The sequence below is a fragment of the Bombus terrestris genome, chromosome 1, assembly GCF_910591885.1.
Source record: "Bombus terrestris chromosome 1, iyBomTerr1.2, whole genome shotgun sequence".
Lineage (NCBI taxonomy): Eukaryota > Metazoa > Arthropoda > Insecta > Hymenoptera > Apidae > Bombus > Bombus terrestris.
Genome location: NC_063269.1, coordinates 2,591,781 through 2,609,419, shown reverse-complemented (window position 1 = coordinate 2,609,419; position 17,639 = coordinate 2,591,781). Strand labels below are relative to the sequence as shown.

Genomic DNA, 17,639 nt, shown 5'->3' with positions numbered 1-17,639 from the left:
GAGCTCATCGATCAACCTGTCAATAGTTAAAGCTCGAACGAATTCGAGCTTCAATTATCGATGCATTTATTCGAGGTGTACAGTTTTATTATATCGTATCTTTTACTCCGAAGTATTTTTTGTAGCCGTCTTTTTACCTGTTAATTTCCATTGAATAACTTTTTACGCGGTGCGAGACGTTTTATATTAAATGATATCCGTTGCAAGAGGAGAATAGAAGAAGGGAATTATTTTCTAGACAACTTTATTACATATCAGAATACAGCCTACAGTTTGTAAATTAGATGCTTATCGATATATTCTTAAATATAAGTAACATCCGGCAGGCTTAAATAAGAGACATTGCCATCTAAAATCCATTAAAAAATATGAAAAAACGATCGTAACCGGATAAAAAATAAATTTGAAAGTCATAATGCACATTGCTTTGCTTTTATTATTGATTACAAAAAGTCCTCAGCGTGTACGTGTCTGTAACGTGTCTCTGTTTCATGTATCCACGTATTATATATATATATATATATTTATTTATTTATTTATTTATATATGTATATGTATATAATGATATGCATGTACGTGTGTTCGTGTGTGAACGTGTATCATCGTGTGTCGATGTAAAGTTCCGAATCTTTATAGAAGTTACGGGAAGATGCCAGGTATATGAATTTTCCTTTCATACCCTCTGTTCTTCTCGTCAATGTCTCTCTTTCTCTCTTTCTTTCTTCCTTTCCCTAGCGTTTCTCTCTTCCTTCTTTATATGTCATCTAGAATCGCATAGCATGTACAACGTGTATGTTATTTAATGTCGAGGAAGAGCCCGTGGCAGTGAACAGAATGGGTATGTAAATATAGCCTACGATCTAGAATAGAGTATGTGATTTGATACATTGCTTTTGCATGCATTGTTAATGATATTTCCTTTCGTGTAATTCTCTTATAGTCATTACAATTCATCTTCATCCTCGTTTCATTTCTTCCGTATAGCTTTGTTTCTTTTATTTTGTTTTCTTTAACTAGCAAGCATATAACAACTGATTCGTTTCTTCTTCTTTATTCTCTGATACGATTATTCTCTTTTTTTTTTTTCAATGATATGACGTGTCAATATGTAGTAAAGTTACTCTCAGGGAGCCGCCAAAGCCAAACCATAATCATCTTATAGTCAATATAATTTAGCTATACAACGGTGTATATCAAAACTTATAAAATACCCAAAACCACTATGGCGGCTGCCCTGACCCTGCATTTTGCGCGATATTCTTCTTCTCGTGATATGCGTTTAGAGCCAGGCTTCTTATTGGTCATTGATTTCAAACGTTTAAAAGTTCGTGGATCTCGCCTACGTGTATTATGTATATGTGCGTGATCGATCGAATCGATTTCGTGTTTTTTCGTCGTGACGTGTTCGTCGATATCGTTGAAACGTAAAGCAGTATCCCCGACCAAAGTCGCGTTAATAGTCATTATTTGAAAGCTGGCGGCGGAGCCCTTTGTCCATTCGTTTTCGACGAGTCCTCGCTGGTCATCACCGTCACCAGTTCACCGACTGCTTTCCCTAAGTCTCCTAAAAAAGAACGTTTCAGTTGAACTTTCCTGCTTTGATCAATCTTTTGCTCCTCCGTTTTCTGGAGTTATCTATTTACACGATTGAGAATCACCTCTCCTTAAACACATCGTTATATCGTATTCAAGCGTTTATAAATCGATTACATGCAGGCATACGTGAATGGTGGAAACATTGCCTGGCGAGTGAGTATTCGAGTTAATAGTTCGTGATCGTAAACACGTAGAGACGAAAGCAACGAGCAGATAAGACAAACATATAGATCTAACGTTTTGTATATAGGGTGGACTATCGAGAAAGGATACATGAAATATTTCTTGTTTTTGAAGACGTAGAAATACCATTTCTATATCTTTGAGAGAGTTTAATTCGCTTGTGCGATTATCAAAGTTTAGCAATCTTTAGGAAATGTTTAAGTATATCTCTTTTTTTGTTTCACCCTATATAGTTGACACACAGCAGATATATTAAATTTCACAACGAGTGTACACGATCAGTATTAAGCGATGTACGATTCTCGATTCGAGAAAATTAGACGTATTTTAGAGAATAACAGTGCGTACAAGAAGAATCAGCGGGAAAAGAAGCGTTGATAGTCTCACCTTACATCCATTCTGTGGCGTGAAAAAACAGGAGAGCATTGTTATTTTTAAGCAGAAACGAGATCGTGCATAAGAAACGTTCGACATAGCAGATTTCTTTTAATTACGCTACATATAAAAAGTGATCGTACTGATCTTCGTACAGGAAAAAGGAACGAACCTGCCATATGCAAGAGATTGCCCACGTTGTGGGCAACGCTGTGAGAATGCGGTGGCGGTGGTGGTCTCTCTAAACTGCTCACTCTTCCTTCGTTCGAGCCTCCACCACCTATGTCCACACACCCATACCAATAAGCTTTATGCTAATCTCCTCGGCATTTTGTGAAACGCTTATTAATATGCAGTTAGTATCTAATAGCGTCAGAAATACCCTGCGCCCACTTATTCTGAATATCGAATACGACGCTTATGGCGTATACGCCGGCGTAATGTTAAGAAGATCTTATTTATACGTAATGTCCATTTAAATAAAATAACTAAATTAAAAGTTGAACGTTTGCGTAAATGATAATTAATTTGTTTCACCAATGACTCACCACTCTATGACTAAGAAATAAAGTATCGCTCGGTATAAAATTCTACCATGATATCCTATGTGACATACCTGAAGAGTCGTGATAGTGGCCGTTCATTTTAGCAGGCGAATCGGTTGCCAATTGAGACGCTGTTACGCTTCGCGTTTGCAACGTACCCGTTTTCGATGGCGAGGAAGCGTTTGGCTACAAATAAAAATAACGAAAATAATAAATCTTTAACTCTCAGAAACTCCAAGAAACTCGTACTTCACAGAACTTTGAGAAACTTCAACTGTAGCTATAACAATTACCTAACTAGAGGCGTAATTATTAAGGTAATATAATTTCGTCGTACCTCGTCCAAAAGCTGTCTAAGTCTCTGCAGCTGAGCCTCTAGTTGGCGATTATGATCCTCGAGTATCTGCATGCGTGCCTCTAATCTGCCCTTGTGCTGTCTCAACAATTTTGCCTCGGCGATCATGTCGCAGTCAGGCTGTCGGTTGCCATGACCGTCTTCCGGTGTTGAGCCCGGTGTCTGTTTCGAGCGTAGTCGTTCGTATTCCGCTTGAAGGGTCGCGTTCTCTTCCTCCAATTCGCGTATCATAGCTTCCAGTTCCTCTCTTTGCTCGGCATCGATCGCAGCCATCACCTGCACCGGGCTTCTGGGCACGTTCACGTTGTCGCCGCCGTTCAAGCTTTGGCAATAGTGAGCGATCAACTGATGTTCGTCGTCGCTATCCGGCGTCGAGTTGCTTCTCGTGCGCGATAGTTCGACTTCCGCCAGTCGAGACGCGTACATTTCTAATCGGGAGTGCATGTCCTGGCTAAGGGAGCTGTGCTGCGGCGACGGCGCCGGACTTTCCAAAGCATCTCCCTCCAAAACTGTCTGCACTGGCAGATAGCCGACCCTCGGGTGCTTCTTGAAGTATCTTTTCGACTTGAATTTGTTTCGAAGCGCTCTCGTAAAGTCGCGCACGTCCTCACCAGATGTGGTCTGCGGAATAAACGAGCGTTATTGTTTCGCATTATGGATATGGAGGAAATATTTTACAAAGGATGGCGGACGAGTGAGAAACATAGCTTACCGCAGTGCAATATTCCTGCATCGGATGCGTCAACTTGTGGTTCTTCGCCTTCCGGCCTGAGAAGAAGCAATTCTGACACATGTCGAAATTGAAGCATTTCAAGCAACGATACCTGGAATCAGAGGAAATGGATATGAATCGAAATAGAAATCGTAGTTTCACGATATTATAGATTCACTTGGAAATAAAAGAAAACTTGTAGAAAGAATTTCTACAAGTTTCTAAATTTTTCTAGTTTTCTACGATGGTAAAATTGCGGGATATGCCATACCTGAATCCAGTGATAGGATATTCCTTGCATATGTTACATTTCGCTTGATGCTTTGCGCTCTCCGCGGCGGAGAGTCTATGAAGCACAGGCAACCAGACCATACTTTGAGGCTCTTGTTGCAGCCAGCTCAAAAAGTGCACCGCTTCTATTTCATTTTTGTCTTTTCCAGCCTTCTCGAAGCAGCTGCGAACGCTCGGCTCGATATTCGATCCACCGAATGCCGCCACTTCTCCCAACTGCCTTGGCACTTGGATGCAGTCGTGCAACAATAAACCGAGCTTTCGTTGATCCACCAGTCTGTTTGGATCCGCGATCAACCGGAATAGATCTGGAATAACCGTGACTTCCGTTATGTGCACGTTCTTCGTGTCGAGACCATGAAATAGCGAAACGATGATATAAATGGAGAGGTACTTACATCGATATTTCTCTTCCAAATGACCTTTGCACAACAGGACCAAACCAACTTTGAAGGAAAGCACGCGAATCTGTCCAGTTCGTTGACTGAAATGGAACGACAGTTTGCTGAGCGTTAAAATGTCAACTGAATTGTCGTTTTGTCAGCTGAATAGCAAACGGGCAGCGAAGCATGATTTATTTAATTACGAATAATCGTTGATCGGGCTCACCTATCGTACACGTTGAGGAGCCAGTTGATGGCTAAATCGATGCATAACGGTACGGACACTTGCGTCGGATTATCCGCCGTTATCACTTCGTACAGGGACGTCAAGACTGTCACCATGTCGGGAATGTCGATTAGTTTGTCGTTTTGCGCTCGGAGTCCGTGTGAATCGAACTGCTCTAATGCGGTGGAAAGGCTCAACATGTCCACTGCAAATGAAGCACCAATAATAAACGAAATGAAATTACGTGCATCATCGTTCGAAAACTTTAAGACAATTATTATATCTTCTCCTGTATTGGGGAAAGTTAAATATTCATTGGTAGATTCTTTAACAAGATATAGTTTATGCGACAACGAAGATATAAAATAATTTCCTAAGTTTTAGTAGAAACGAACTTACGAAATTAAATTACTTGTTTCTTGGAAATTGAACATTAACCGTACCTAATGACGTGAAACTCGCATTTGCGAAAAGCCAAGTTGCTTTCTCAGAGGTTCGTATATGAGAATTAAAGGTACAGTTCTAAAGTCAGAATACTTTTTGACTTTCAAAATACAGAACAAGGAGAATGAACACCACTGGTTCTCCAAGCAAAACAGAGCCATGCAAAAGATCAAATCCATTAAACAACGACGACGGTATGCGTCATCACTGCCGGGACACGTGATTAATCGAGAAAATTACGACGATTAATGAACGCACAGGCTAATCACCGGCGAGGACCGATCGCCTGAGTACAAACTAAATACGAATACTCGAGAATCTCGCGACAGAAAATTAAGGGCTGATACTCACGGCACAATCGTTTTTGCACGGTGCGCAGCTTCATCGCGGTCCTGTACGCTGAAAATCGTACTTCGTTCAGGTCCGCCAGAGAGGACATCAGCTCTATCATTTTCGGATGATCCCAATGGGTGGTCTCCGACTGATGGCTGCAAAGCGTTTCCACGGGATTAAACCGACCCGATCCGGGATTAAGAGATTCATGCAAAATTTTCACGCAACAGCCACACGGATCCCGGCGCGAGAAGTTCCCGGCAAAGTCGAGAGGAGAACTTTGTTTAATCTTTATTAAATCCGGCCACAATTCTTGGCTCGAGCCGCAAGCCAGGTTTTAAGAATTTATCCACGGACCGACGAATTCGCGGATTCATCGGATCTCGTGGTCTTCAAGATCATCCGGATATAAGGGCGAGCCAAAATCGGCTTTAACTCTCGACCGAGGCCCGCAAGATGGAATTCAGATGATTTTCGTTAGTCTTTTGAAATCACCTCTTGGTTATGACGATCGTGGAAAAACAATTTTTGCGAAAGTTTAATATCTCTTCTTGGCCTAAGCCGCGTTCAAAAGCTGTTCGTATATCGTCACAGGTCTACTTTCGTAACCAGCGAGTCGTTTATCTTTGGCATAAAATTTGCACGTATGTTAACAAACATAAAACGAAGCAAAATACATTTTATACGTTAAAATTGAAAGAAACAGAAATCGAGTTCAACGATTCGAGAAATTGGTCTATTCATCTTATACTTTTAAACGTACGTTTAAATCGTTCTCATCGATAGTTACCACGACTTTCAGACCTAAGAATTTCACGTAAAAACATAGCTATCGTAATTAAAACACGACTCGGCCAATATTATATAATAAAAATGATTTTGTTTCTCGACCAAGATTAAACGTTTCGCTCTAACAATTGCAATCCTCGCTGTCAGTTACGCAATCGATATTCCAGGGTCGACGATCGAAAGTTAAGCCTCCCTTGGTTTGAAATCCGGTCGCCGATCTGAATTAGAATTTCTATGATTTCGTCCATTTGCAAGCATCGCCTAAACATTCGCGGCTCGCTTTGAAATTCCCGAACGACGAGGACGAGAATAGCACGAACTTCTTGTAACCGCTTCCGAACCACGATCGTCTTCATCGATTATTCGTTTGTTTGCGTTTAAGATCGCGTTCTGGATCCAGTGGCCGCGGTCCTGGTAAATTTAGCGTTGCAGGATTCGAATCCGGTTGAAAGGAAGATCGATTACTTGATATAGTAAGGCACTTTGGCGGGTGTGAGGGCTCTCTCCCATGGTGGTTCCACGCTGCTCGCGAGGAAAGCCTGGCTACCCGGAGTGCTGCCATCCTTTCCAAATCCGCTTAGCAACTTGTAACGCTCGTCAACCGCCACTTGCAGCACCTTCCACCTGCGAAAATACGCGAAAAACTTAGCATCCTCGAACGAAAAATAATCAACATTCGAGCAGAGATCGCGCGAATAAATGTTACGGTATAGTGCAAGACCACAACCCGAGTGCGAAAGTCTGGCTCAAGGATTTAATCGAAGCTTTTATTCTTTTCTATTTTATAGAAAATATTTAAATTTATATATATAGTATAGATATTTGTTGTTAATATTTTTCGAGATATTCGCAGCGAGTAGCTGCGATGTTCTTCTCGGGATTATATGAACAAAAATGAAAAATATGATTCTATAAACGTTAATAAAATGTAGATGCTTGGTGTTCGACATATTTGTATTTTAATGTCTTTTTCGTGTAATACTTTTCCTGAATAAATAAAGAATTAAAGTTGACACGTTTGAGAATCTTTATTACGACAACGTATCTATATATCTTCTCTCTTTTACAAAATGCATCTATTTACGGCGTTGAAAACGCGTGTAAAAGAAAGATTCTCCTTCTCTGTAGCTTCAGATTCCTTCGTGGAGAATCGATGACGCATACACGTGTGTCATTAGATGTACAATAGAAGACACCCATGACGCATGCGTTGCGTCACCAAGTACGAACGTGTCCAAGTATAAACGTATCCAAAATTGTCCAAGTACAAAAGTATACGCATGTTCAATCAAGTTAACTATACTGAAATGTATGCCCGTATGAAGTGCTATAGATTATCACATATACTCGTACTGTTCTTTCCCATTTATATAATAAATATGAAAATAACAGGGAGAATTTACATTACAATGAAGTATTTTTATAAACGGAACGAAATATTGCATCTATCAGTGTTTGAAGTTTCAACTAAATCGTTCGTCCGAAGATCTTGCACCTTTTTTACAACTCGATCCCGAGGAACGTGGATGGCGGCAAGAGGAAAGGATTTCGTAGCTTTCTCTCAATTTATGTTCAGTACGAAAGATTACGTTTCTGTTTACTCAGTCTCTGGACGAAAAGTATTACGAAACGTTATAAATAATATTTAGGTAATTGGAGCGATAAGCTGTGCACTGGTGTTGCGTAAGAATGGATTGTGTTACACGGAGAGAATGTGGAAATCGTTTGACGTTTAGTTGCAATAGGTGTGACGTTGTTGTTTGAAAGCTTGGGTTAAGTGCATATATTATAGCGTTCGTTTTAAATGGAACAACGCACCTGGTGGATAATACGTAAATTCTGTTCGTTATTGGACCAGTGAAATTATTAGAACAATTTGCTACGTATTTTGCATCGCAAACAGACTGTGTTGCTATAAATAATCGAACTGTTTGGTGTGAGATTTGGAAATAGTCGAACTGTTATATATTAGAACTGCTGGGATGCTGCGATAATTCGATGGAAAATTTATATCTCAGCTTTTGTAGTAAGATTAGAAGCTAATTAGAAACTAACAACGATACGCGTAATTTTAATATGGTTATTTGGAAAAGAATTATTCAAATTTCAACTTCGCTACATTCCTTGGATCCTCTTAGATCGTCTTCAATGTGTTTTTTCATCTTCAATAAAATTTCTTAAGAGATTTCATATCATTTAAAAGACATAAAAGGACACTTGCTTTCTCATTTCAATCTCGCGCTACAAGCTTTCTTAGAACATTAAAAACCTTCGAACTTGTCGAAAAGAAAGCGAATTAGTATCATGAAAATTTCAAGATCGTGGCGAGGATAAAACCAAACGATCAAGTCCACTGTAATGAAACTTCTTCGTAGGCAAGACGATAAATTTTCTCCGAGTCTCATGCGTGTCGTATTAGCATGATAAATTCGAGAGAATCAAAATCGTCGGAGAAATGAGAATTCATCGGTAGGTAAGTACCTGGTGTTGAGATCTTCGAGTTTCGCCAGCAAAGCATGAGAAACGATGACGCTGCTCGAGGCGAAGACGCTCGCTTGATCGTTCGCGTACTCGATGCTCCTCTGGATGGGCAAGAGTCGTTCGCCGAATTTCTCCAATTGCTTCAGTAATTCTGTCGCCTCGTTCGCATCGTTCGGATTCTGCCAGCCGCTCTGGATCGCTTCGGCTCCGGCCATCCGCGACGAAAGATCCTCCAGCGTCTTTTGGAACACGCATATTTTCTGCAACGAAGAACGTCCAAATTTTTTAAATTCTATATATCATTCTATACATCAGATATAGACTGCGATAGATTTTTACGCGATTTCATATTTTTGCTAAGAGAACTAAAACGATGGAGCCTACGCAATGATCTGTTTCGCCTACTAAACGCGACGAGTACTCCGCTTTCGATATTTTATTTACTTCTGCTTAATCTATTTTATTTATTCTGCGATAATTTATTTTCTATATTATACGCACTCGCTGGATTTTTCCACCTTGAAGTTTATTATAAATAGATAAAAATTCGCAGACTGTACATTGCTATCAATACACGGCTGGCCTGGCCAGAGAAAGATAATAACGCTTGACACGAAGCAGGTAAAACACGAGGAAAGTGAGAGGGATGAGAGCATTTTGGTAGGTTTAAAGTTGAAACTTTAACGCAACTTCTTTTGTCGCGAAAGTTTCGCTGCTTTAAATGTTTCCTCGCCGCGCCACCATTTTTCCGGAACATTAAACTTGTAAGTGTATAATATGCGCGATAACTTTTTCCTGCATTTTTCTATCCTCGTCGGTGTAAAACTGGCAGGAAAATTTGTTCTCAAGGTGAGTGGAGGTTCGCGTGTGATTCGGTGTAGCACCGGAAAGCTGGCTGATTTAACGCATCGATAAAAAGGAAGAGAAAAATAATGGGAACGATCGTGTATATTCGCGTAAAAAAAAGTGCGATTGGAGTCGTTGCATATCTGGAAAAACAGACTTTCAGATGTCGGGGCATGTTAGAATGTTTACGTTTTTCTTCTTTTTTTTTTTAATTACCACAGACAATAATTTGTCCACTTCGCATCTAGTTGAATAACAATCAAATATTCTATTCTATCGATTTCTTCACCGATGATAACTTTGAAGTATCAACTTCACACGAATCTACAGTTTTAACAGTCTCAAACTGCATAAAAATAATATGCATCTAAATTATAGAAGATTTCTCTGGAAATAAGCGACCATAATTTCTACCCTTTTGAAGATTATTTACCAGGCGAAAGGAGATATCTATGAATTTATCAAGGAAACGTTTATCGCGTAAGATTGGATGCAAGAAGGAGAAACTTGGGCGATGACTGTAACCAGTTTTCGTGGTCGCCGCCGAAAATAGTGTTTCACGAATAAATGGACATCGTCGGTCCCGGGAACGATGCCGGTTTTCGGTCGAAAAGAAAGCTGCAAACGTAATTGTCGAGAGCTGAGAAGTTTATGGTCATGAAAATCACGTTTATGGTTTACCGAGTTTCGCGCAGTCCTACTCACGGGTCAACCGTGAGTAATCGTTGCTATTAAAACTCGTTATAAATCGTGGTCGAGCCGCTCGTATTTCGTAGCCGGTCAGAAGACCTCGACTTTGTCGCTAATGGCGAGGCGACGAAAGCGTTTTGTTCGACGATAAACGCGCGATACCTACACGTCAGGATTGACAACGAATAAAATTTCGTCCTGGTATATTTATAGCTATTTACATACTTTTAGAAGCAGATTTGATATGCGAGAATATATCGCACGAGCCAATGAGCCGAAACGTAGAGAATATGTGATATGAAAAGTATTATTTTTTAAAATTTGCTTTACGATTGTTTACGTCTTTTTTGTAATCGATAATAATAATTATGAACGTATCATTCGCTTTTAGCGACTATTTTATAGACTATTTGTTAGAATTTACTTAAAAATCTATGATCGTTTGTTTCTCTTTGGAGATTATTTTGGAAAATATTTGTTTTAAATTCATAAACGATTCAGGCTACGATTAATCTACACATTGTATGTTTATCCTTAATAATCCTCTTTACCTCTGTTGTACGCACAACGTAAGATAATAGAATCTCATTTTTGCCACCGACCTCTCGGTCATAAATTGTAATAAAAATGAAAGACGGAGGAAACACGAAGTTCAGAAAATGACATAATTACATTCTCCGAATATCTCTTTGACGACTAGGGATAAAGTAATTAGAAAATCGTCAGAGTTTTGATTAAAGTAATTTGGGTAAATTGAATTCGCAGAAGGGTTGTTTAAACGAGTCTCAAACGTCCAGCAACAAGTTAATAAACAAGTTAATTGAAGGCAGCCGCAGAAAATGTTTTCCCTCCTTTTGCTTATCATTTTTTAACATTCGCATTTATCGCGTATCAAATTATATTTCGTTTATCCCTGCCCCGCCCCTCTACCCTGTACGCTCATATTTTATCTAAAGTTAGTAGATTACTCGTTTCACGAAACAAGTTCTAATAAAACGACATTTTTAATAAACTGAGATTTTGCGAGTAAATCTTACAAATGTATCATTGTAAAAGAGAAGTCTATAACCTGTGACTTGCAATTTACAAATTACTGTTCCAGAGGGCTCGAGAACGTTGGCTGATATTTGCTTCGAACGAAGGGATTTCCACCCCGTTCGTTACGGATGTAACAAGATTCACAATAACCCTCCGTTTAACCCAAAAAATCACGGGGACGAAAGATCATGCAATACGATTCTCCGGTCGCCGCGTCCCAATAAAAGAGAAACGGCGACGGTGGTGGAGGTAACGCGCCCTTTTTCCGCCCCGATAAATTACATTCGACGTTGCGGAACGACGACCGCGTCCCGCGAACCGACAGGACAAAAGGACCGCAACAATAACCCTTAAACAACACCTAACATCCCTTTCAGAGTGTTCTGACGACGCGAAAGCAGTCGTCGCGCTTTCCATTCATTCGATTACTTCCCATTCAACCGTCGCATCCTTCCATCGACTGTCTCTCCCTTTCTCCGTTTAAGTCGCTCTGGCTCTTCGCGATGAAGAACCGCCATTGCGTTCGAAAACACCCGTCGTAACTTCCAACGAGGAGAAAACGGGCTCCCTTCTTACCGATGTATTTCCGCCCTTTCTTTTGCAGTCGTTACGCTTTTGAGCGGCTTTTTCGCGTTCTATTAAGCGTGAAAAAAAGCAATGTAACAGGTTTATAAGGGTTGGGAATTTTTTGTTTCAACGAGAAAGAGTTTGAGTGAGATAAATGTTAGAACTTTGTAGTTTCTCTATTTTTGAAGTGTTTCGGGACGCGAATAAACCGTAATTGACTCGGGTTATTTAACTTTGGGATATTTCATCTTATTTTTTCTTCTATTTTGAATCTCTCGAGTGTCTTAATTGGGTGAATTCAACTGTGCTTAGTTTTTGAATGATATCTCCTATTCTATTTGCATCTAGAGTATCTGACAGCGTAGGTAGATGAAATTGGAGCTAAATTTCAATTAGATCTCCGCTCTAATCTTCTAGAGTATTTAATTACTTACTTTCGTGATAAACTCCACCGTTCTTCTTCGCTTAAACCGCGGAATAAAAATAGAATATAGAAATAGAATAAAATCTGTAATCCAACGATACCTATTAAGAATCAACAAACATACTCGTTCGCTAATCCCATAAAGTATGTACCGAAGTAGTTACCTGGACCAATATATATATATATTTGAACCACCCTATTATTCCAAAATTCACTCTACGGAAAACGATACGCACGAGGCTGTGCCAAAAAGTGTGGCGTTTTAGGGTTAAGAAGGTGCTCCATTCAGCGCAAGGATGTCAACAAATTTGGAAATAATGCATCGTGCGAGAACGCGAGATCGAAGGGGAGACGAACGTACGGAGGACAGAGCGAACAGAGGTTGGAGAAGAGAGGAAAAGGGGAAATAATAGGCAGAGCGAACAGTGAAAGAGGCATAGAGACGTGGAAAACAGAAGCGAGGGCAAAGAGTGTAGTGGAAGGAACAGTGGGAAAAGAGAAAAGCGAGAGAAACGGGGGGAAAGGGAGAAGGGTTGCGGAAAGAGCAACGGGGAAAACGAAAGTAGGAGAACCGAGAGAGGCGAACAGTGGCAAAGGGTTGGGAAAAGTCCGCATTTGCATTCTAAATAAACGTCGACGACGGACGCTAAATCGCTCTAATTAGTCGTCCCGCTATGAAAGTACTTCAAGCGTCGCTTATTCGGCATCCAGAGCGCGTTCTTAAAGCGGAAAAGCGAAGAAAAAGCTGCGGAAGGAAAGTCGATTCGTCCGAAGTCGGTTCGTGGCGCCGACCACGTGGAAAGTGACGCTGTCAGGCATTCGATAAAGGGATTCGTCGAACGAAACATCGTTATTCAGGTTGTTTCTCAGGCGATGAATACCGAAGATCAACCGACAATAGTTAAGAAGCCACGACCAGCTTCATAAATTATGATCCACGGAAAAATGAGGATTACGAATATTATTTTTTTAAATTTTCGCTTTGTATGTATTTCAATTTATATATACAAAATATATTCAATACGCGCAGTAGCATCTGTTAGCCTTTTCCGTAAGGGATGATATAAAGAAAAAGAGATATTTTATCGATCGCTATATTTCGCATCGAAATCTTTTCTTCGAGAATCTAAGTTGCTACTCACGAAAGAATTAACCCATTTAAAAATACGAAGAAAAATAATCGTCGAGGGTAACAGAGCAATCTTTTTCACGCGTGCCTAAAGCAAGCCTCGCGAAAGAGTCGTTTCCTTCGTGCACCTTACGAGATCCCCAAACATACCGCTAATTAGGTTTATTAAGTTTATTTGCACCTGTAGCTGGAACGGTGTCGACGAGAAATTGTTTCAAAGCTGCCACGTAACGGGACCTAAAGAACCAGAACAAACGACCGTAGTATCTACTCCGTCTACAAAAAAATCCGCTACAATCTCCTACAAATATACACTCGGATCTATTCGCCAAAGAAAAGAAGAAAATTGGCAAGTGGGAGCTGATATTATTCGCGATTCTTTAGAGTCGTCGACGAAGATTTAATTCTGGTAATAAATTCCTTCAGGGAAGAACGTACGAGCTCGGCGAAAGTGTCGCGTCCAAGATGAATGTATCGCTGAAAATAACATTACACAGCCATCAATATGTCCCGGTTTGCCGAAGCTCCGACACAGAAATCGTTCTAGCGAACAAGCTGCACGAAAGCAGACTAGAAGAGCCGTACGAAGAGGGAAAAGGATCGGGGGGTGGACAGAGGCGGAGGACGAAACAATTTTTCCTCCGCTTGGCCGTCTGCAATGTCATTTATTATGTAGCCGACCGGGCAATTAAAGTTAACTCGGCCGTGCTTTCGCTCTTCCTTTTCTCTCTTTCTCGGTGGCCGCTTTCCCTGTCTTGTTTTACGCCTTCACAGTAGCGAGCTCGTTCCCGTGTCGCGTTCTGGCCAATTTCTTTCGCGGAATTCACCCAGCTAATTGTCTGGCGCCATTCGATACTGCGTTCGTTACGGCCAGCGCAGTTCGATAATAATTAGCGTGACGCAATTTTCTTAGCGAATTTTGTTAACGAGAACGCGTGTAAACGAATCGCGAGATAATCGCGAGTTGGCAGAGAATAGGCGAACATGCGGTGATTAGGTTCGATTAAATTCCATGGAATTTTTTGCCAATAGGCAAATAGAGATCTTTTGCGGTATTTTAATTTAACTTCATTACAGCGTCCGCAAATTTTTATATCGCGACGAATCGTCGTTTCAATCGACAAAACATTCGATGCTTCAAGAGAACAGAGTGGCTCTTTTAACATATTCTACGTTTATTGTTTGAAACGTTTTTACCGTGCGATAAGAACAATATCTTGCTCAAACTTGGAAAACCTTGCGATACGATAAAAACACAATTAGGTCGAAAGCGATGTAAAGAACGTAACAAGATTAAAATCCATTTCTCGAGCGTTATTGCTCCATTGATTTTTGAGAAAAGGGTTGACACAGTAGATTTTCAGTTTTAATCAAAAAAGAGAGAAAGGAGAAAATATCTATAATAAGATCTTCGTTGAAATCGCCGATCACGTTGTCGCAACGTATCAGCGTCGAAGTAAATATAGTTATCAAAGTAACGTCTGGCCATCGGTGAGAACAGAGTGAAAAAGAAGAAATCGCAAGATGGGATTATGGAAAGAAAGAGAGAAGGAAAAGTGAAAGATTAAATAAAATACGACCGAGACGGTTACCAAATTGCTTCGTAAATATTCAGTTTTCCTGTAGACGTTTCTGTTATTTATCGTGTCAACGTGGAACAGGACAAAGAGAAGACCTGGCTGAGGTGACTAAGCGGCAATATTGTGGCGCCTTGTCGTTGGCTTCACGCCATGTGCATCTATTATAAATCTGGCCTCGTAGTCCAAGTACCCTAGACCTTCACCTTAACGTCTTCGCCGTGATTCTGAGACGCGTTCCATCGATTGCCGGATAAAACAACCCTCTCGATCTATGGCCCTTCCATCTTCTATTTCTCACGTGTTGTCAATCGCGCGAGGCGATGCTGAATTTTTCCTCAAATTTCGATTAAAATTATAGAAATCGTCGAAAGCGAAATCGCATGAACATTTTCCGCTATCTTATTACGATTCCTATTATCGTAAGATGCATAGACAATTCTGTTTGTAACGTTTCTACAAGCAGGTTCTTTACGAACGAATTGCCTATTGTTCCTCTGATTTCTTTTTCATGTTTGTACGTCTGCAGATATTTTTTTTATCTGGAATATTTTATTCACATTTTTTACTCGTAAAAAACGTGAAAGATACAAGAAGTAGTAAAATTATATCGAACAATTAAAAATTATCTGTATTTCAACGATATCGATTAAAGTCCAATGAAGTTTAATTTAATAGGCTTGAACGAGGAAAAATTTCTACTAACCTCGATACATCAAGCAATCAGCAGCAAACCCATGTCACTCGAATTTTCTAGGTATATTACTCGCGGTACTTTATTAAAATCAACTGAGAATCAACGAATGAAATATTTCAGCCATAACACAATATACAATTGCACGACGCAAGATATGTAAACTCATTACACCTGATTTAGCGTAAATAAATTTGGCCAATATAATTAATCGCGGAATCAAGCACATAATAAACGAATAATTCGTTCGCTGCCTGATCCGAATTATTTGCGCGCGTTATCAGGATGATCCCATTGGGTCGTTCTTTAAAAAAGAGCGAACTGAGCGAGGTCGGTCGACAAGATTCCATTCATCACTCTGGCGGTTAATAAACACATCGATGTCGATTGGTTCGCGGAAGTTGAATGAACAAAGTCCGCGAGTGTACTCGACACGATCTTGACTGGTTGGAACGTACAGCACGCGTGCGAGGAATCTTAAAATCGACGTGGCCAGAAGAGAGTTAGCCTCTCTGCTGTTTGTCTAGAGGATCTCAAGCAAAGAAAGTCAGCGGCCGTGAAAACGTCGCGGCGTGTCGATAAAAATAGCTCGTCCCGTGAAAATACTTTTTCGTTTTATCGGAAGCTCTTCGTGGCAAGAGCTGTCGATAGTCGTGTGAGTCTTTTTAGTCTTACTAATTTTAAGTAACACGTAGCGTTAGAAAATGTGTAACATCAGGGAATTAGGACGTATCACAGACAATTACAATTACTTAACAATGGAACCGAAGAAACTTGAGATCTTGAAAAATGAAGAAATGCTGGATAGAAAATTTCAGCTTCAAGAAGAGCAGAAATAGTGCAATGTTAATGTACATACGTATATCCCGCAACAGTGTCGCTAACAATCTTACACAAACTTGATCCAACGAGAAACGTCGAATAAAGAAGGAACCGAATCTGGTATCGAAAGTTTGACAAGATCGATACATCCATAAACGAACGATCGGCAAAGTTGAAAAAAAGAAAAGAGAGAAGAAGAGACACTACCAATAGCTCAGACAGAAATATCGCTAAAATGTTAAAACAAAGAAAGAAGGTAACATTATGAGTTTAAAACATATAGCGAAACATACCCAGCGAAGCAAGCGACATTAAAATACGGGGGAAAGCGGTCGGCCGAGTGTCGTATTTTTCATGGGAAAATATCGTTGCGCATATGCCGGGAGTTTATCGCGGAAACTTCGCCATCGGAAAAAGGATATTCATTAACTCCATTTGCCCGAGATCATCGAGCAAGATAGGCCACGTTTTATATCCTACATCCCGACACCGTTAGGATCGACAAAAATATGTATTTCGCAGCCTGCAAATGCATCTCCGCTGAATACGACAAGGGAACAGGCGCTTTTTACCAGTCCAGCCAGCATCGGTGTATTCCTGTCCGTTCTGCCGCGAAATTCCATTGTGCCGGTAGATGCTCTTAAAATGGCGGGATCCGTTTAGAATATGCTTGCCTCCCCTGAACTGGGGATGCAGAAGACGCGATCGAACCTCGCCACACGATACTCCAACCCCTCGATATATTTCTTCGCGAACTAGAAACGTATCTCCGATTCTCGATCATATGGGAATATGTGTCTGGAAACTCGGTAAATGCAGATGTACCGCTCGTCTTCATTCGCGTCGTCTGTGATTTTTTATTTTTTTTACTTATGCTGTATACTCCGTTGATCAAATGTTCGGGATATCCTCCGCTTTTTGGACGAAAGAAAATTTGTAATGTGCATATTCTTCTGACGAATAAGAATATTTCAATTGTAATCTTCGTTTTTAAATGTAACCGTGTGACTGTAATTAATCGCATGACATTGTGACTGTTATTAATTGTAATTTCGGTATTTGCTAGAAAAGATTATTATTGTGGATAAAATATATATTTATTTCACGCTTTAAGCTAGTACGTTTCATCTTTTTGTATA

At 40.2% G+C, this 17,639-nt stretch overlaps 1 protein-coding gene across 9 annotated transcripts in view; it reads right to left on the bottom strand.

Moving 5' to 3' along the window:
• Positions 1–227: 227 nt before the first annotated feature.
• LOC100642674 (dystrophin, isoforms A/C/F/G/H) overlaps positions 228–17,639 on the bottom strand; it is a 439,133-nt gene continuing 421,721 nt past the window's right edge. For 6 of the 9 annotated variants that reach the window (XM_048406304.1, XM_012320513.3, XM_048406318.1 and 3 more), the window contains 11 exons: positions 8,714–8,973; positions 6,698–6,856; positions 5,462–5,598; positions 4,667–4,871; positions 4,456–4,541; positions 4,038–4,365; positions 3,767–3,878; positions 3,037–3,675; positions 2,771–2,885; positions 2,327–2,434; positions 228–1,564 (listed from right to left, as the gene is read on the bottom strand). In XM_048406304.1, coding sequence (XP_048262261.1) covers positions 1,464–1,564; positions 2,327–2,434; positions 2,771–2,885; positions 3,037–3,675; positions 3,767–3,878; positions 4,038–4,365; positions 4,456–4,541; positions 4,667–4,871; positions 5,462–5,598; positions 6,698–6,856; positions 8,714–8,973 — 2,250 coding nt within the window. In that variant the 3' untranslated portion in view covers positions 228–1,463. Of the gene's footprint in view, positions 1,565–2,127; positions 2,179–2,326; positions 2,435–2,770; positions 2,886–3,036; positions 3,676–3,766; positions 3,879–4,037; positions 4,366–4,455; positions 4,542–4,666; positions 4,872–5,461; positions 5,599–6,697; positions 6,857–8,713; positions 8,974–17,639 lie in introns of all 9 variants that reach the window. The other 3 variants (XM_048406314.1, XM_048406313.1, XM_048406316.1) reach the window with 3 other exon arrangements.